The sequence below is a fragment of the Dryobates pubescens genome, chromosome 4, assembly GCF_014839835.1.
Source record: "Dryobates pubescens isolate bDryPub1 chromosome 4, bDryPub1.pri, whole genome shotgun sequence".
Taxonomy (NCBI): Eukaryota; Metazoa; Chordata; class Aves; order Piciformes; family Picidae; genus Dryobates; species Dryobates pubescens.
The window spans coordinates 35794074-35814005 of NC_071615.1; the positions used below are offsets into that span (position 1 = coordinate 35794074).

At 46.6% G+C, this 19932-nt stretch overlaps 1 protein-coding gene across 2 annotated transcripts in view; it reads left to right on the plus strand.

Annotated features, from left to right (window-relative positions):
- Positions 1-4449: 4449 nt before the first annotated feature.
- The window catches only part of NXPH1 (neurexophilin 1), a 150442-nt gene continuing 134959 nt past the window's right edge, over positions 4450-19932 (plus strand). Inside the window, exons 1-2 of one of the 2 annotated variants that reach the window (XM_054161125.1) lie at positions 4450-4885; positions 5985-6146. In XM_054161125.1, the coding sequence (XP_054017100.1) occupies positions 6093-6146 (54 nt within the window). In that variant the 5' untranslated portion in view covers positions 4450-4885; positions 5985-6092. Of the gene's footprint in view, positions 4886-4938; positions 5144-5984; positions 6147-19932 lie in introns of those variants that run through there. The other variant, XM_054161126.1, reaches the window with a different exon arrangement.

The following is a 19932-nucleotide window of genomic DNA, read 5'->3' on the forward strand; positions in this document are numbered from 1 at the left end:
CAGAGGCACTGAGTGATCCAGACACTGCTGTTTGTACATTACCTTTCAGTCTTTTTCTTTTTTTTTTTTTTGATGCTGAACGTCACATCTCACTCCAGCATTGTGTGAGTCCTCATGACATAGCAACAGGAGAAATAATTAAGAACACCATGAATTCAAGGCATTTCTTCTGAATTAGTTTCAGTATTCCTGTATTTTTCCATATGGAATACAGAATAATGCCACTTCACAGTATGTCTGTGACTGTAAGGAGGCAGGATCAATGTAATAAAAAATAAGTCTTGTGGAGATATTTTTATATTTAGAAATATTAATGGTACACAGAGTCATATTCTGACCTTGAAAGAATGGAAATGATATGTGACAAGGGACTCTGTTTGTAGTATTTATACGAACCATAAAAAGACTCTGTTCCAACATGAAGATTTCCTTGAAACAAAAGAGATCTATTTAAAATGTGAAGAGGGGAAGGGAGAAGAAGAGAAGGTCTGATGAATTAATGGTTGGCAATATGAAGAACGTTTCAGTAAGATTATTTACATGAGTGATATGAGGCATCTGGCCTGTACACTGTACAGTACAAATATAGAAAAGCTGTGGAGGCCATAATCTGTCACTGTAGTGCATATGCAACTCCAGTTGAATTCAATAGTACTTCAACATGCATATAGATGAGCTGGTATTTGCTTATAGCACAGGCTGATTTTTTATTTCAAGACAGCCATTGTTAATATTTTTATGCTTCCTTTACAGAGATGGGGCAAAACTTCCAGTGACTTCAAGAGACAAAATTCCTAACTGAGGCACTGGCTGTAATCCTGAGACACAGAGGAAAAAAAATATAGTTAACAGCAAACTGAAAAAAATTATTGGTAGTCTGCATCAATTTTTCATCTTCTTTGATTTGCTTCAGCCCTTATTATTCTGGCCCTCCTTTGCCTTTATTACATTACTTTTAAATTATTTATTTCCAAGCAGTACTTCCAAGATAAGATACATGGCCTATATGAAGAACTTTCCATGGAATTCAGTTCCAGGTATTTTTATTTCATACATGACTGTCCATGTTTAGGCAGATTACCTGCAGCATGCAATAAGTTGAGCACAGTAACTTGATATTTGTCATTGCAGCATTGTGTTTTCTTCTAGTGCCTCATATGATTAAACCATGTGCCCATCTTCCCTTGGAACCTATAGCAACTATTAATCACTTGCCATCATCTTTGGATTTTCTGCTTGAAACCCTTTCAGTTCTACAAGCCAGGAAGCTATCTTTGCAGCAACAGGGGCAATGCCTAAAGATTAGAGTGTATTTTAAAGCTTTAAAAATAGTCCAATTGCATTTTAAAGCCCAATTGTGTTTTGTTTTGTTTTTTTTTAAAGTCCATTAGTAAACCCACAATTTTTGATTCTTTAAAACCTCACTGGCTGACACTACCGTACTGGGGACCTTATTGCTAAGATTACAAACAGCATTCAAATGGTTGAAATTCAAATTTGCTTAAAAAAATTTTCTACTATTCCACTTAAGCTGCTGTACTAATATTACAGAATCAGATAAAAGTCAAAAGACTGAAAAATCCTAAATGTCAGATTTTCATAAGCATTGCATTCCCTTCAAAAAAGTATCATGTATTCCCAGCTGGAATACTTTGGAGCTTGCCTTTCTTTCTTTTCTTTCTTTCTTTCTTTTTCTTTCTTTCTTCTTTCTTTCTTTTCTTTCTTTCTTTCTTTCTTTCTTTCTTTCTTTCTTTCTTTCTTTCTTTCTTTCTTTCTTTCTTTCTTTCTTTCTTTCTTTCTTTCTTTCTTTCTTTCTTTCTTTCTTTCTTTCTTTCTTTCTTTCTTTCTTTCTTTCTTTTCTTTCTTTCTTTTTCTTTCTTTTTTTCTTCCTTTCTTTCTTTCTCTTTCTTTCTTTCTTTTCTTTCTTTCTTTCTTTCTTTCTTTCTTTCTTTCTTTCTTTCTTTTCTTTCTTTCCTCTTTTTATTTCTTTTCTCTTTTTATTTCTTTTCTCTTTTTCTTTTCTCTTTTTCTTTATTTCTTTCTTTCTTTCTTTCTTTCTTTCTTTCTTTCTTTCTTTCTCTTTCTCTCTCTCTTACCTTTTTCTTTCTTTCTCTCCTTCTCTCTTTCTTGGTTTTTTTTTTAAGTGAAAAAAAAAAACCAACCAACAAGCAAACAACACAAAAAACAATCAGTCCAGGCTCCCATATGCTCCTTGCTTCTTCTGGAGTGAAAATTGAGGAAAGGTGCAGTCCAAACAGCATTTCTGAGGGGTGGCTCAGTTCCACTGTAGTTGAAAAGTTTGTCCCAGTGGTCTTTGGCTAAGGAAGCCAGCTGAAGAGCAAAGAAGCCCTCAGTGAAACCAATGAGACCTTCTGTCTCAACAGAAAATGTGTTCATCTATCCTTAAGAACTTAATCACAAGAGTCTGCTGACAACTCAAGTAGATTCTACACAGACCAGGCTATTCATGGGAGACCTTGCTGAGGTGAAGAGGAGCCATGCTTGTGATTCCAATAGAGGCAGGAGTTCCTCCCCAGTGCTTTCCTACATGAGATATAAGGATCTGGATGAGAAAGAATGGGAGGACCTTCTTCCTTCTGACCAGGTGAAAGAATAGTTCTTTCCCAAGGACTAAGTCCTTGTCATTTCCGATATGAAGACATTAATGATCAAACCTTAGAGAAGCCAAAGCAAGTTACCAAGACAGTAGAGGTGAACAGTTCCTTCTTGAAGAAATGATGTCTTCCTCAGGAACATGACCCATGGAAATCTTGCAGACATTGCACTTGCTTTTCTTGCTCCATGTTAACTCTTATTTAACGTAAGAGTAACCATGCTGGATCTAAGTAAGTACTGCCACCAAAGATCAGCAGTATGTTCCTCACAGCTTATGGCAAGTTTGTTCTATGCAAGGAGAGTAACATCTGTATCTCTCTCTAATTCTAGACTGATTACTAAGTGTGGACAAAGCCCCTCACTTCTGAGGAAGTAAGTGTGTAATAGATAGGAAGGAGGAAGTTGAAAGGCAAAAGGCATATGTAGTTTGCTATTTGTTACCCATTTGAAAGCAGCAGTCCCTAGGTAGCTTCAACCTGCTCTGTAGTGCAGAGGCTGTCTGGAGGTGCAGGATGGCAGTGTGATTCCTTGCAGGCTGCACAGTGCTGTTCAAAGCTGTGACGTGGGCATTCCACATGTCTAGCAGGGTGATGGTGCTGGAGACTTATGGAGGTGTCCATCTTCCAGGTGTCTGGAGCAGAAATGGCCATGGGGGTGGCTCTGGTGTGGCTCTTTGAAGGAGTACTCATTACCTTCCTCCTCCTTTCTCTGCTCCCCTTTTATTACAAGTGTTCCAAACTCAGACCCCCAAAATTAAAATGGTATTTTATAGCTTGGTACTGAAGCCTCAGATTGCAGATATTAATTGCCAGGATGTGCTCTGAGGGAAGCAAGGATTTGGCAGGACAACTGAAGTCCTCTTTTTCTCTCTCATTTCCCTCTGTACAGCATCCTGGCTTGCTTCATGGTTCTCCTTTGGGAGGTGATAAATCTGAGTTTTGCTATTGAGGCTAGGCATCTGGTAAGGCTACCCTGTGCTGTTGGTATCCTCCTCTTCACCCTGTCCCAATGTCACCCTGGTAACGATACAGTTTGGGGGATGGAAGAGGGATAGAAAACCCCCATAGGACTCCTTGTAGAGAAGAAAGAAAACAAGGTCGATGAGACCTTTTCCTTCGCATGACAGCTGGCGGGATTAGCCGCAGCACAGGGCAGGGATGAGCTTTCCAGCTTCACTCCGAGGGGCTGTCCAGCTACAGGTTCCTGCTTGCCCGGGAGAAGCAACCCTTCCATCCCAGAGCTTGGCTCCGGCAGCGGTCGCTCAGCTCTGCTCCACTATCCCGACACTTTGGTGCCTGGCTGGCGGGCACCCGCTGCCTCTACAGGCTAAGCAGCACTGCCGCTGGACGGGACATCGTTGAGGGAGGTGGGAAAGCTAAAATGAAAGGAAAGAAAGACGAAGGAGGTGTTCTCCCGGGCTCATTCCAGGCGCTGGGCAGACAGCTGGCACCCTCGGGCTGGCGGAGAGGGAAAGGGCAGAGCGGGCATCAGGGCTGGCAGCGCAGGCAGCGCAGGCATCCCAGGTGGGGAAGGCAGCACTGACAGACAGCATAAGCAGTGCAAGCAGCACAGTCAGCCCGGGTAGGGAAGGCAGGAGTGATAGACAGTGCAGGGAGCTCGGGCAGGGCAGACAGCGCAGGCAGTCCGGGAAGGGAAGGCAGCACTGACAGTGCAGCCCGCGCAGGCAGCCCGCGCAGGGAAGGCAGCAGTGACAGGGCAGGCAGCGCAGGGAGCCCGCGCAGGGAAGGCAGCAGTGACAGACAGGGCAGGCAGCGCAGGCAGCCCGCGCAGGGAAGGCAGCAGTGACAGACAGGGCAGGCAGCGCAGGCAGCCCGCGCAGGGAAGGCAGCAGTGACAGACAGGGCAGGCAGCAGCGGGCAGCTCAAGGCAGCTCGCAGCGCCCGGGGAGGGCTCTGATTCATCACCCCGTTCAGAGGAGAGGATGGGACGCCGCTGAACTCCCCTTTCTCTCTCTCCTCCCTTCCCCCCCTTCGCCAAGCAAGCCCCCCCCTCTCCTCCCCCCTCCGCTGCTCTTTCTCTCTCCCTAAGCAGTGAGGCTCGGACAGTGCTCGGCTCCAGAGCTTTATTTTAAGATGATCAGCCAAGGTCTTTGCAGAAGTTAAATAGCAGGCGCTGGTCGCTCCCTCGCCAATAAGTCATTTTTAATAGAGACAAATCGCCCTGGACGCCCCGGAGCGCCGGTGCCGCCGCTCCTTGCCCGCTCCCCCCGCCGAATGCGAGCGGGCAGCCCAGGCAGCTCCCTCCTCCCGTAAGTGTCCTGCTCAGCGGAGCCGAAGCGCGGCCGTGTGCGGAGAAGGGGAGGCGAGAGTGGGGGGGAAGAGCCAGCCATCCGCCCCGCCGCCCTGACAGTGCCTGCGCCGGATGCGGAGCGGCCGCGGGACGCCTCGGTGCGGAGCGCGGCGAGGAGATGCGCAGGGGCGGCGGGCTGCGCCGCGGCGCTCGACCCCTCTAGTCTCGCCCATGGAGCGCCCCGCGGAGCCCCGGCCGCCGTCGGACACCCCACGCCGTACGTATCCCCGCCGCGGCCCCCCCGCGGTGGCGGGGCTGTCCGCGGGGCGCGGGGGCGGAGGAGGGCTGGGGCCGGGGATGGGGGTCCGCGCCCGTCGGAGCTCCCCGGGGCGCCGGTCCGGGGCCGGCGCAAGGCGCGGTGAGCCCTAGGAGCGGCGTAGGGAGGTGGGCACTTGTGGGTGTAGGCAGAGTCCGCGCGGGGGTCCCGAAGGCGAAGCTTTTCGCCTCAGCTTTAAGAATCCGTGAGCAGCCGGAGCCCCGATCCAGTGTCTCCTGCCCCTTCTTCCAGCTCCTGCGCCTCTCCGTACTCCAGCGCCCTGCCGGGCAGCTGCCGCCCGGTCCCCGCCAAGGATGCGCAGGCAGGGCAGGGCAGGGCAGGAGCGGCGGTGGCACCCCCGGGGCGTCCCAGCCAGGGCAGGGCAGGGCACAACACGGCTGGCGGTGGCACCCCCGGGCTGTCCCAGTCAGGGCGGGGCAGTGCTGGCGCTGGCACCCCTGGGCCGTCCCAGGCAGGGCTGGGCAGGGCTGGCGGTGGCATCCCCGGGCCGTCCCAATCCACACCACGGGGCTCTCCCGCCCAGTTAAACGACTGAGCGCCGGGGAGCGCTGCCTACTGACGCTCTGCAGCCAACCCGGACAGTGCGATCACTTTGCTCTGACGCTGGATTAACTCGATTTTAATTTTTTGTTTGTTTGTTTGTTTCCCCCCACCCCCAGCCAAACACTCCATCTCCTCCTTCTCTCCCGCCCCCCTTTCCCTACACACCTCACTTCCCCCCTTGTCTCAAAGCCTAACCTTGTCTTGTGGTCATGGGGTCTATAATTTCATTTTTGTCTAGGCTGGTGAGAGCTCTGCTTGTTCTGTAAAGTGGATGTCAGGTGGATCTATGTTCTGGAAGGAACAAAGAGGCAGCGAAGGCAGCGCGGGGGAAGTTTGAGCGGCAAGGATGCAGGCTGTGTACTGGTACGCGGTCCTTCTGCTGCAACCCACCCTCTACCTGGTGAGTGCACCCGGCCCCCTCACACGGGCCAGGGATTCGGGGCAGGTCGGCGGGAACGAGGGCACCATCCCGGCGGAGAACGGACAAACTCACTGTCCGTTCTTCCGGGGTCGTGCCAGGGCTCAGGTGTGATCGCTCGTCGGGGCGTGCAGGGGGCCAAGTCCGTAACTTCTCCGTGGGGAAGGGGCGCGCCGCCGGAAGAGAGCGAGGTCGGGGATCTCAGGACGAGTGAACCGGTGCCATCTCACGGCCGGGTGCCTACAGTGCCTGAGGGGGCAGCGGAGCACCGCTGGAAGGGTGCGCGCCTAGGCTGTGGGCTGGAGGCAACTTCTTGCCCTCGGTTCCCTGCTGAGGATGGGAGCTCTGTGGCCCTACGTGCCACTACGGGCGACGCGGCACCGGCGTGAGGGCACTCAGTGACGAGCACAAGGCGGTATTTTCCACCTGAAGTGTCATTGACTTTGGTAGCAAATCTCCTCTCAGATTATCGAGGAAGCACGAGTAAACAGCAGCGTTATCTCCTATCGCACTTTATTCCCTCCACAATCGCTGCGAACACAAACAACGCACAGCTGCTCCTTCGCAGCCCGTATACTCATCTCGTCGGCCGTGCGTTCAGCAGGCAAACGTTCGGCGGGGTACTATGCCTTTCTCCAGCAGGATGGCCTGGAGAAGCACGCCGGCGCCCGGTGCCGAAGGTGGCAACGGCTTGGCTTCAGCTCCTGTTCCCGTTCCCGGGTCGCCGGGCGCTCTAGGAGCCGCCGCTCCCTGAGCTGTCGCGGAGGAGCCGCCTGGGGGCGCTACAGTGCAGCGCGGCGAAGGGCGGCGCAGCCAATCCTGAGCGGTCCCGGGGCGGGGCGGGGCGGGGCAGGCGGCGCGCTCCTACCGCGGACGCGCAGGGGCGGGGGCGCGCCTGGCCCGGCCCGGTCCGGCCCGTGGTGGGTCCCTTAGTGGGCCCTGCGGTGGGTCCAGCACCTCGGAGCTGCCCGAGGTGGGTCCCGCCTGATGGCCCCTAGCCGTACCGTGTGCCGCGGGTTTCTCTCCTCCCCGTGAATTTTATAACCGGGAGTAGGACGGGGAAGGGGGGAGCAGGAAGAAAAGTGCGTGGCAAATAATCTGTCAAAAAGCCGAAGCGAGATCGATACGTCGTGTTAAATTTTAAATGTGTTTGCTGGCAGTTAAACTGCTCTCGACTCATTACAACAACAGTGCTGGATTTATTCTAATGCGCTGCAGTCTGAACAACAAGCGCATTAATTCTCCTTTAATTGTAAACTGGGAGCATTTGAAAACCATTCAGTGTGGAAATTATGCTGATTCAATTACCGTTTAGTTACAGACTTCATTACCTGAATGCTTTTCTCTTTTTTTTTTTTTTCCCTTTATTTTTTTTCCTTCGTCTTTTTTTTTCCCTTTTTCTTTTTTTTCCTCCCTTTTCTATGTTTTGGCTTTGCGGAATAAAAGAGACGATTTTCCAGTTTCTCTCGAAACAATGCGAAATATGAGACAAAAAAAAAAAAAAAGAGGAATAAAAGACAAGGTAGGGGGAGGGGATGCGCTAGTCGGCAGGGCTGTGTCTTCTGCCAAAACACTCGGGGGGTGGGGAGGAGAGCTTGTGGAGGGAGCCAAAGGATTTCCCTGTCTAACCCGATTGTTCTGAGTCGATATTTCCATGGTTTTTGCCAATCTTTTCCTGTTCTTTGTGTTTAGGGAGTGACTCTGAGGGTTTCCATTAGGCCACTGCGTGATAATAACCTGTTTATTAGCGTCGAAGCTCGAGTTCTGATTAAAAGCTTCAGTGTGGTGCCACAACCCAGCAAGGTGCAGCACTTTGTCTGTCTGTGCCCATCGCTCTGTGTGGACCAGAGGCAGTTCCAATTAGGAATGAAATTTCCAGATCCAAACCTGTTAGGAAGGGTAAATGAAATGGTAGCACAACCAGCTTCCTATTGAGTTTGTTTTAAAAAATTCAGTTTTAGAGGGGTCAATATTATCTGAGAGAGGGAAAACAGCAGTCCCCCTCCTTCCCCCCTCCCCCCCGCATGAACTAGGCTGTGTTCAATAATAGTGAATGGCCCCAGCTAGACTGGACTGCCTCCAAGTTACCCATCTACAGACACTCACTGGTTTGTGATTTCACCCAGCCAACCGCTGTTCTTTTTTCTTTTTCTTTCTTTCTTTCTTTCATTCCCCCCTCCCCCCCCCCCCCCCCCCCCCCCTTTCTTTTCCCCACCGTTAAACCTCTTCCTAATGAAATCTTGTGGCGGGAGGGGGAAGTACTGCTGCTCTTCCCTACGTTTTAAATTGAGCTATATGCCATCCAGCCTTATTGCCTGAAATTTATAGAGGTCACGGCCGACCAGAACGAGTAGGAATGTTGCTGGGTTAGGGATGGTTCACCCTATTATGTTTATTGATAAGAACATTAGTTAGCCTCTTCGAGACATGCTTTTTTCCCCCCCTTTTTTTCCTTCTTTCGAGTTGTGCAGTGTATCGAAAATGTTTTATTTGATTTGCAGTGGAAGTGCATTTCCTTTGGCCTAAACGGATAACTCGGGACTTACTTGGTAGAATTAGGAGTTAACCTTTAAAGACTTGCAGTTATTTTCTTTCTTCACGTTAAAAAAGCTGCAGAAAGTGTTTGAGCAGCTACACACAGTCTTATTTACCAGGAGACTCCACCGCTGTTCTTTCGAAACCATCTTAGTCTTATTCTAATGCATAATGTTTTTTTACCAGTGCTGTGCCGAGCTCCAAATCGTCATTAAAGAATCACGTAAATATTAAGAGAAAAAAAATTCCTAACCCAATCAACTACCCGAAGATCGCAAACTCTTTTAGGTTTGAACTCTTTGTTTATAAGGATACCAGGGTTTTACACCATTCCCTTAATGGGAACCTTCTCGTTTAATTCCTGCCAGGTTGCCGGTGAATTTCCAGTCTGATAGCACAGGACAGTAAAACCTCAGCCTGTTTCTCTCTCTCTTTTTTTTTTTCCCCCTCCTGAGTGGAAGCAAGATGCTGTAGAAGCAACTACAAAAGGCGCGGACTGCTATAAGGACGGCAAAGATCCTAAATTAGTTATTTCTCGCTGGGACAGGTCAAACATGGCCCCAAAGGAGGAGGCAGATCCTTTCCGTACCGGCTGCAGAGGTACGGCGTGGACACGGTCCCAGGCTCTGGACTGGCGGCGGTGGGCGCCCGCCCCGTCCTAACACTCCCGGCCGCCGAACAGACCCCACAAAGCCCGGGCGCTGGGTGTAAAAATCACTTCTAGACTGCAGGGGTTTTAGTCCCCCAGCATGTTCACAGGCTCTGCCTTCGCATGCTCCAGGCTGGAACTTTCCGCAGGGAACAAGCAAGGAATGATCCATGCACCTATCATTCCGGACTGAGGAGACTTCGGCTCACTAGTTGGTTACTCCTCACTCGGTTTAGCGTGTGTGGAACTGAAACCAGTCGGAATTTTGCGTTGCATGCTGCTAGGGCAAGGATCTCTTTCCCCCCGCCTCAGCCTCTCCAGCTTGTCATCCTTCCCCAGCAAAATGTTTCTTTCTCCGGTGCCTTTGTAAAGCAGGACCTACAGCGGGGCTGAGTGGCTTTTCACTCCGTGCAGAATTTAAGCAGCGCCAGAGCAAATGGACGGGTGTTTTTTTCCACACACACCCCCGCCCCGCCTAGGGCTGCGAGCAGGTTGTTTCTCAGCGGGGAGCTTCTCTCCGCGGCGCTTTGCCAGAGAAGTACAAGCGAGGGGCTCCTGGGGCACCTTGTTTTACAGGCAGTGGCTTTGGCAGAGGGTTTTGGAAGCATCCTGCTGACCCCCTCCCCGTGCCGGGCTGGGATTTTAAAGGTTTGTTCCACGCCTTCACCGTAGTTTGGAAGCCGCCTGACAAGCTTTCCTCCAAAAAATGTTGTCAGTAATAGAGGTTTAAAATCGTCCCCAGCGGTGACGCACTTGGTACGGTGTTTGCTGAGGGGGTAAAGAAGGCGTTGGTTAGCTCCAGAGTTTGTGTACATTTAATTTCGCTCAGTGTGGCACTGTTTGCGGTCATTTCACCCCGGTTAATGAAAGCTATGGAGAACGTCAAGAGATATCACGTGCCGGAGGAGAGAAGTTGGTTTTTTTTTTTTCCTTTTTCTCTTCCCCCCCCCCTTTTTTTTTTTCTTTCTCCTTTTCTTCTTTTTAAGATAGTTGCTGATTGTGTCTTTCTTTGTCGTGGGAAGAAAGAAAAAACACAACCTTCTATAGGCAGAGGAGATAAAACAGAAAACAAAAGAAGGCATTGTCCTATCGTAATCACCACCCCCAGGATTTTCACAGAGGCATTTAGTGCTGAAAGCATTCGTGTGTTTCTTTTTTCTCCCCCAAATAAGCAATTTCTTGCAATTTTTAATTTGACGTCGAAGGCGTGGAGGAGGAGTGTAGGGGTGGGGGGGCAGAACGCTTGGCGTGGAGGGAAAGAAGTGGCTTTTGGTGCCAGAGTTTATGTAGCCTAGAGATGATCCTCTTTCCTCTTTCTGGAGTTTGAGGGACGCTTTGGCCGTAGTCTAGGGGGAGTAATTATCCTTTTGGAAGGTAAGGCTCTGGATTACCAACCGAGCTCGGACCTCTTGTAGGAGAAACAGATGTATCTGTGCTCCAGGTATATTTATTTTTAAGAGGAGGGTGGTGCATTCTTTCCCAGGCTTCCTTATTTCCTAACCACCTGTGCTAAGAGTTTAAGTAGAGTGTTCCTCGCACTGAAATGCCCTTTCCCAGGTGTTTAGTACACGCGGTTTTAGTTTCTGAACTCTCTGGAGAAAGCAGTCTGGAGAGGATTTCACCTTTTACGGAGAGAGGCACCCAAATATAATCTAATATCCCTGCCTCTCTGTGACAGCCCAAATCTTCCAAGTCGGTACCTAGAGGTATCCATTTTAAGCTCTTCAATATTTTCCTGCATCTCTAACCCGCCATTTTAATTAACAAAAAAGCCAGTTTCTCAGTCGTCTTGGAAAGTGCGGTGAAGCAGCTTAAGAAACCAATTGCTCGGAATGGCCAGCATTGGGAGACAATGAATGTGTGAGCCTTCCTTCCCTCCCTAGGACTGGTTTCTATTCTCCCGATTTGGTCTGGGTGAAGTTAAGCTCTGATTTATCAGATAGTTAGACACCCAGCTCTCTCTCTTGTAAGCGTTAAACCACCTCCTGGGTGCTTTCTAAATACAGCTTTAGCTCCCTCCCTCCCCCCCCCCCCCCGCTGTAGATTGACATGTTGACGATTCTGCTTTAAGGAATGTGACAATAAAGTGGAAAACCAAAGGCTGGCAAGCACTTCATCAAGGATAAAAAGGTTCTGCTGTAAGGATGTCACTCAATTTATTGTGAAAGTCGAATGAATTACGTTTAATGAAAGTGCTCCCCAGATGAATATTACCAGCAATTTCCCGAGTTGGCTCTGTCAGATTGATATGAGGAAATGCCAACCCATATCAAAAAAGATCTCCAATCTCAATTACTATGCAAGCTTTCGAAGAGCTCCTTTTTATTGATATGATATATATTGGCAGGTTCTCAATGCTGTGTGAAGAGCTCTCTGTTCAACAGGACAGCATATTCCCTAGCTTATTGTTTAACCCTTTAATTATTTTAATTTTTTTTTTTCTGGCTGTTGTTTAAACTCCTGCGAGTGCCCTTCTTTTGAAGGGGAAACCGCCTCTTTTCCCTTCCATGACCTAGAGAGACCAAAGTTTTGTGTCTGGCAGAGACCAGGGGCGATGCTCACTGCAGGAAGTTTGTTCAGCCTGGATGGACAAAGCCGAAGGTCAAGAGAAATAACTCGGCTGAGACAATGGCGTTGGATGCCTTCATTCTCAGTGTATTTCTAGGTGACCGTCCAGAGCACGGTAATATTTGTTACGACTAGCAATCCCAATATTCCCGCCCTTTTTTCCTCATTCCTCTAGGGTTTCTTTGGGCAAATTAGAAATTCACTAAGCCCGCGAGGAGAGAGGAAAGCTCTTATGTCGCCTCATCTACATAAGAATTGACTTTGTGAGAGGCTTTTCTGTTCTATTTTAACTACTATGACACCGGTCGCTGCTTAGGAATACAGCTTCTGTTCCCAGAATCCATCTTGCTGAGCTTGCTTGTGATTAAAAGAGGGATTCAGTCAGCTTTCTTCTACCACTTCCTCGTTCTCTTTCATTGTTTTAAACCGAAGAGGAGAGAGAAAGAGACTGTACTGCAGGACAACCAGGAAGTACTCGACACCCTGCAGCAAGACGGGATCGTGGGCATCTTCACACGTGCGTGCAGCACTAGAGAGGAAGCAGAAGGAGCTTGTCCTTATCCCACGTCGGGTTAGTTTGGGTTCCCATTTTCCTCATCATTACTGGATCTGCATCGAAAACTTTTATCAGTGCAGGATTAGTCCACGGTTGTTTCTCTCTCTCTCAGATTTTTTTTTTCCTTTTTTTTTTTTCTTCTTTTCTTTTCTTTTTTTTCCTTTTAAAGTGAGCTTTTCCCCTCTCGGTAGGAGGTGTTGAGTGCTTCGGGCCGCGGAAGGCTGGTGCAGGGAGTGCGGAACAGGGCTTGCAGGCCGACTGGGACAGGGCGGTCTGTGGGGCGTCCAGCTCCTCAGCTGCGCTGCCGCACGCAGCCGCCGTGCAGCACCGTGGAGAGATCCCGGGACGGGCGGGCTGTAGCCCCAGCCCGCGAACGCCGCCCGGCTCAGTAACACCTTCTGGCCCACGGACAAGGCCCGGCCCCGCGTCCCCCCGTCGGTGCCGTTCTCAGTGCACTGCCGGGGACTTCTCCTGCACTCGGAAACTCCCTGCCCCGGGCTAATCAATGCTTCTGGCCCTTACTGCTCAGAGCTTACCCGCGGCCCGCTAGGGACTGGGGATTTGGCCTTAGCTTTCCTGAAGGATGAAGCAGACAGGCGGACCAACAGATCGACGTGTTTGCTGTTGCTGCTGACTGGCTTTCTCTTAATGGCGAAGCAGCTGCTGTGTTTTCTGGGGAAAGTCTGACCTGAGGGGCAATATATGAGTGTGGAGTGGAACAGGGATGGCATCTTGGATCTAAGGGCCCCTGGCAGGATGTGTCTGGGGATCAGGAAGGCTGTTCTGGCACGCATGGGTTAGTCTCATTCTATGCCAGCACCATAGCATCCTCTTCTTTTGGGGAGAGACAAGGGGCACCCGAGAGCATTGAAATCAGATTCGGCTGTGGGACTCAGCTGATGCGGAGACATGAGAGCGGGGAATGATTAATTAATAATGACAGTTTCTATCCTGTAGGTCAGGGCAGAGGTGGCTCTCTGACATGGTTGATGTAATTTTTGGGGTAGTGGCACTCTGGGGCACCTGTAAGGGGCGGTCAGATCTTGCTCTCTCCCCTTGCTTGTGTCCTGGCAGCCAGTGCTTGGAGTATGTCCCCACTCCCTCCTTGCTTTCAAGAGGAGATAATCGCAGGCAAGTGCTTCCATCCCTGTAAATCCCCCCTCACTATCGACAGAATTGTCTTCTAGAAGTCTGCTGCCTGAAAAGCACTTGTCAATGAAACACTGACTTTTGACAAGGCAGGTGTAAGTGGATGACTGATGGAGAGTCCTTCAATAAAGGAATGTGATGGGAATTGACTGGGCTGAGTTGAAAAACAACCCACAATCCCCACCAACCCTCCAGATAAAACCATAAACCATTTATTCCCAATCCATATTCTCCCATGAATATCAGTAGCAATTGTGATGCTTTTGCTAGACGTAAACATTTTACAGTCCCTTTTGATTACACCATGTCCCTGTGTGTGGTGCCTGGGAACTATATTGTCTGCTTCAGAGATATTGCTTTTATCTTCCAAATGCCACCCTCATTAATGTCAGTGTCTTGCAGTCCAACTAGTGACAAATGTCTCAGGGACGTTCATCTGCCTTGCACACTGCATCCATCTCTCCAGGTGCCCTGTCTTTTCCTCTCCAAGGAATGGTTTAGCATTATTTTCTTCCTTGCCCCCCTGTGTGTGCCATAAAATGATTTGCCCACTAGTTGGTTACTGTCCTGCTAGGTTTGCCAGTGCTCTCCGGGGTATCACCTCTCCTGTTAATCTGTGCCATCATTTTAGTGACAGATTGACCTGTGCATGGAAAGATAATCTGCTCTTTCCACACCTGCAGATTGATGAAGATGGATAAATTAGGCTTTCTTTTTTTTTCTTTTTCTCCTCCCCCTTTTTTTCAGGGAGCCTACAAAATTATATGGATACTAGTGTCCTGTTTTCCTCATATTTCATTTTCTAGCCCAAATGATGCAAAAAAAAAAAAAAAAGATGAGCAAAATGTAGCTGTGTTATTTCTTTATATATTTCTTTATGCATTTCCTTAAACTTTGGTGATAGCTGTACAGGATCCCTAGGCTCAGCAGACTGCTTTTAGCAGCAGAGCTGAGAGATGAGGTAATACCAGGGAAGATCCAGTAGATCTGGTGAATTCAGCTCTTGGAACTGTAATATGTATATAACTGTAATATATATATAAAATATTGATTAAAATATATATAATATTGATTAAAATTATTTATTTAGACATAAAAGCAGAGAGTCATTAAAAAGTTAACTGATACAGAATCCTCTGTTGAAACCCAGAAGATGCCACTTACCTTCACAGGTAGATGGATAGACAGAATCATCTAGGTTGGAAGGGAGCTGTTAATGTCATGTAGTCCAAGCCCCTTGCAGTGAGCAGGGACATCCTCAGCTAGATCAGATTATCAGTAGTATTTTTCTTTTATTCATAGCAAGAACATGCCTAGCAAGAACATTTGATGCTTTAATTGATAAATCTCTGAACTCTGTGGTGCTTCTGCCTGATATTGCATACCTGTGTCAGAACAGCGTAAGTAACATTACAAATGATTAGTGACTGGCATTTCTCTGCCCCCACCCCCTGCCCCCAGTGTCAGTAAAGGGAAAAAGAAAAACAGACAATACATTCTAGCTATATATTGAGAGCACTATTGAAAAACATCCTATAGATCAGATCCTATGGCCTGATCCTGCATTGTTATACAAGACAGGGTTCTTGTGTAAATCAATGGTTTACTTGTGCGAGGAGGACAGATTCTGTCTCCGGTTGAAGATTAAGTAGGCCATTTCTATCACTGGGAATTGCTTGTCATTATTCAGATGCTACTTCAAAATGAAAGCGTAATTGGCAGCTCTTAAAAAAGTTTAACTAATGGAGTTTATGTTATGCATAGTTCAGACCACCTGTACCATAATATTTATCTGCACAGTCACTTTTATAAGCCATTCTTGATTGAACTTTAGAAAAACAGTTTTTCTGCTAGGCTATTTTGTCAAGAAATGTTGTCGTAGGCCTTCAGGTACATAAAACTGCTTATATAAAATTAATGGACTGCTTTTTATATTTACAATCTCATCTGTAGCATTTGAGATCTTGCAAAAGAAAGTCTGAACTTAAAGCAGGACTAGTGTTAAAGCTGTGTTCTCATGGTTGTTGCACTGTCAATAGCTATATTGTGAAATACTGGTCTGTTTAAAGCCAGAATGTTAGTCCATAATTTGGCTCTAATTTAGAGTAATTTCTCTTGTCACTTTCTGCAGCTACTCTGAATTGCATACTGAGGATTTTCTTAATGTTTATGTGGGGAATGCTTTGCACCTTGAGAAGATTTGGTAAGCAATATTGCTAGGTAAAGCATAGCAATAACACTGCAGCTTTATGGAGGATGATTGCTGAGTGAACAGATCTTTAAAGAGCAGGGAAACAGAAAGAAGCACAAATACAGAGATGTGACATAAAAGATGGTACAACAAATAGCACATCAAAACCTTCACCATTTAAAAAGATGGGCTACATCCTGCTGTCTTCACCTCTAATGGGTATTACCTTAACAAGGCCCACAGTTTTACATGCCTTTCTTCCACAAGAAATCGTATTTGCTTAATTGGCTTGCTTGGAGTAGATGGTAGTGCAGTACAGGGGAGGGCAAAGAAGCTAGTGTGGATCCTGGAGAAAATTCTTACGAGGAACGACTGAGGGAGTTAGGGCTGTTTAGTTCAAAGAATAGGAGGCTGAGGAGACCTCATCACTCTCTACAACTACCTGAAAGGACGCTGTAGTGAGGTTGGTGCTGGTATCTTCTCACAGGTAGTTAGCAAAAGAACAAGACAGAATGGCCTCAAGCTGCAATAGGGTAGGTTTAAGCACACAGAGAAAGAGCAGTCAGACATTGGAACAGGCTGCCTAGGGAGATAGTTGAGTCACCAACCCTGGAAGTGTTTAAAGGTCATTTAGATGTGGTGCTTAGGGCTATGGTTTGGGGGAGACCTTTGTAGAGTAGGCTTAACGGTTGGATTTGGTGATCCCAAGGGTGTTTGCCAAGCTGAGTGATTTTGTGATGCTGCAAACAGAGGTGCAAGAGACCCTTCAGTAACCCTGCTTTTGAATATCTGAATTGTAGAATTTTGGGATTTAGAGTAGTTTCTTGCACAAAGGATATCTTCAGCTTCAGTGGAGCCACCTCTGTGAGTGGTCACTTGGAGTGAGTATAGAATGACATTATCTAGTCCTTGATAAGATGGTGCTCTGTGTGAACCATCTCCTGTAGTTTTAGTATCATTTTACTGAATCAAATGTTGGTACCTCTTGCTGGGTACCTCCTTCCTCTGTGAGCAGCTCTTCTGGCTCTATTAGGACTAGTCAGTGCAGTAGCACACTATCCCACAGAATTATGAATCTACCAGAGTATAGTTTGTGTTTGGATCTTAAATGCAGAGAATATTTGTTATCTGGAGCAGAGTGTGAATCTCGGTGAATTAGCAGATTGTAATGTTATGGTTCAGTCTTTTAGTGTAATGAAATCCAAATGAATATGGAAATGTGTGACTAAGCACATGAGAGGAGGTGTGAGTGCTGCTTTTATTCCTCACAATTTGTAAATATTCTGAAACATATTCAGACACTTCAGAGTAGACAACAGACACTTCAGAGTAGACCACAAAAGTCTGTAAATACTTAAGGGCAAAGCACAGGTTTAACTGAAGGTAAGAGACTTGCTCCTGTGTGCTTCAGTGCTTTCCTGAATCAGGACCATAAGGGAGTGAGTGAATGCAGTGTGGTTTTTGCAGTTCTGTTTTTAGGATGTAAAATTTTCTTACTCCAGCCAGAAAAGACCACACATCTCTATAAATGCTGCAAAGGGTTATTTTTGCCAAGAGCCTACCTCTGGGTTGGTTAGACTCTGTTAGAGTATTATGCTTATAGCCAAGTCTTACACGACCTTCCATCCCTTACCCTAGCAATATTTTATTTATTATTATTGGATAATAATTAAGTTGGTAATAAAAATCTGTTGATCACTGGTTAATAATTAAATTTTTTTGCTTGCTTTTTAATCTTTGGAATCATGATATGGGACTTATTCTCACTAATGACTCAGCTTCTGAAGAAATAACTTTGCAAAATATTTGTATCTTTGAATGCAAACCAAAGTTAGATTTTTTTTTCAACTAGATTTTTTTTAGTGGCTTTGTTTTTAAAGGGTGTTTTTGAAATTTTCAGGCACCACCACTTACTGTTTTCTAGAATTCAAAAAAGATGCAAATGGTGACATATCTGAGAAAGCTATGTGTGGCTTGTACACAGTGTTGTACCTGTGCTTTAGATCTGAAGTCTGTTACTGATGTACATTTTTTTGCAGACCTCTGGAGATTTTTTTTTCCTTTCAGAAGAAAACTATACTTGAATGATAACTATATAAAGCAAAAAATACACCTTAATTTGTTCTTCCCCAAGAAACTTGCATATTGGATCAAGACCATTCAGACTCCTGAGAACTTTGTCATTGATTTCTCTGGTTGTAAAATGACTGAGCTTGATAAGTATTTCCATTTTTATAAGGTGGTTGGAATTGATATGTCATTACATTTTAGCTTGAGTTGCTTTGTGTGAGTGGACTATTCTTAGCTGGCATAGCAAGGAAGAAGGAAGCATTTCTAGTAAATGTGGAAGAATATGTGTGTATGGCTATGTGGTATTCACAGAATCACAGAATGCCAGGTTGGAAGGGAACCCAAGGATCATCTGGTCCAACCTTTTTAGGTAATAGTAAAGTTTAAATGAGGTGGCCCAGCACCTTGCCAAGCTGAGTCTTAAAATGTCCAGTGTAGGGGAACCCACTGGTTCCCTTGGGAGATGATTCCAATGTCTAACTGTTCTCATGGTGAAAAATTTACTTCTGGACTCCAGTTGGAATCTTCCCAGGAGTATGAGTGAACACACTATTCACTCGTGCTGAGCTTATTGTCCACCAAGACCCCCATGTCCCTTTCCACAGCGCTTCTCTCCAGCCAGGTGGATCCCAGTCTGAGCTGCACTCCTGAGTTATATATTGCCAGGTGCAAGACCATATTTGCAGCCTTCGGTCCAAGCAACTTAGTCTCCTGTGAGGGTAAAAAAGACTGAGTGGGCTCTGTACACTTTTATTTCTAGCATTGTTTCTGATACTGAGGTATGCTTTAGTGAACGCACCCAGAAGAATGTCATCCTGTCTTTGCTCTGCCGTGAAACCCTTCCTTTAGATCCAAGACCTTTTGCTGTCTGGCAGAATGGCTCAATGGCTACAGTACTCCTTCACCTAGGCTAATGACTGCCTGATGCGTCCCTAAACTTCTATGTTTTGTTTTATCCAAGTGGCACAGTGTTAGTCATCTCTGTCTGGCACAAAAATGAATCTGTGCTGCCAGCTGTTATAGGTGGATGGTTTGCTGTAGCTCAACAGGTGGAGCTGTGACTTCGCCAGCCTGTTGATCCAGCCTAAAATTCAGCTAGTTGGACAGGTCCCAGACTCAGTTTTACATTCCCTAAATTTGAACCTACATTTCCATTGCTTATGGAAAGTTTTTAACCTCCTGTCTGTAAAAAAATCAGATAAAGAGAAGCCTGCATGCTCATGTATTCATCAGGAAAAGCTGTTCATTGCTGGGAGTGTGATGGTTCTGGGGGGGCTGCTATGCGAGTTTTTTCTGTCTCAGCTTTGCATGTTAATGGAGGAATGAGATAGAATCTAAGGCAGTGTTTCCAGTTATCTCTGAGTATGATCCGCATTGCATAATCGATTGAAGATTCTAAGGCATTTTCTGTCCCTGTGTTTTTGTTAGGACCTCAAAGATTACAGAAATGTTTGGAGTGTGTTTAGAAACATACTAAACTAAACTCATGAACTAAACTAAACATGCTAAACTAAACTCATTGCCCTGTACATCCTGTAATTCTTATTTTTTGTAACTCCCATGGGCCGTGGGCCATGTTCCATGTCACTCTTTTCTCCTTGATTAAGCTGATCATGTGGGGGTTAGAGTAATGGATGAAGGATCTTTTTGGGTTGGAAAAGCATACCACAGAAAAACAGGAGTGGCTTGGGATGAGTTGAGATAATAGCGCAGAAGCTTTCAATTCTCCTGTGATCTCATCCTTTCATATTAGTTTCTTTTCAACATACACCTGTGCAAACTTGTTTTGTCTGCTGAACGTTTAGGGAAGGGTTGTTTCCATATGGATTTGTGCATCCCTTGGTAAGTCAATGCTTCAAACATAACACTGGCTGTTCACTAATCACATCAGAAGTGTTCCTGTTGCTACAGTTACAACAGTAAAGTCAATTAATGTAACAAAGACAATAGTAACTGAAGATTTCAAGTCACACCATCTTTAGTAAAGAAATAATCACTGTGAATGGATGAAGAAAAGGGCTCCCAAGCAAAGTCCAGACTAAAATATGCT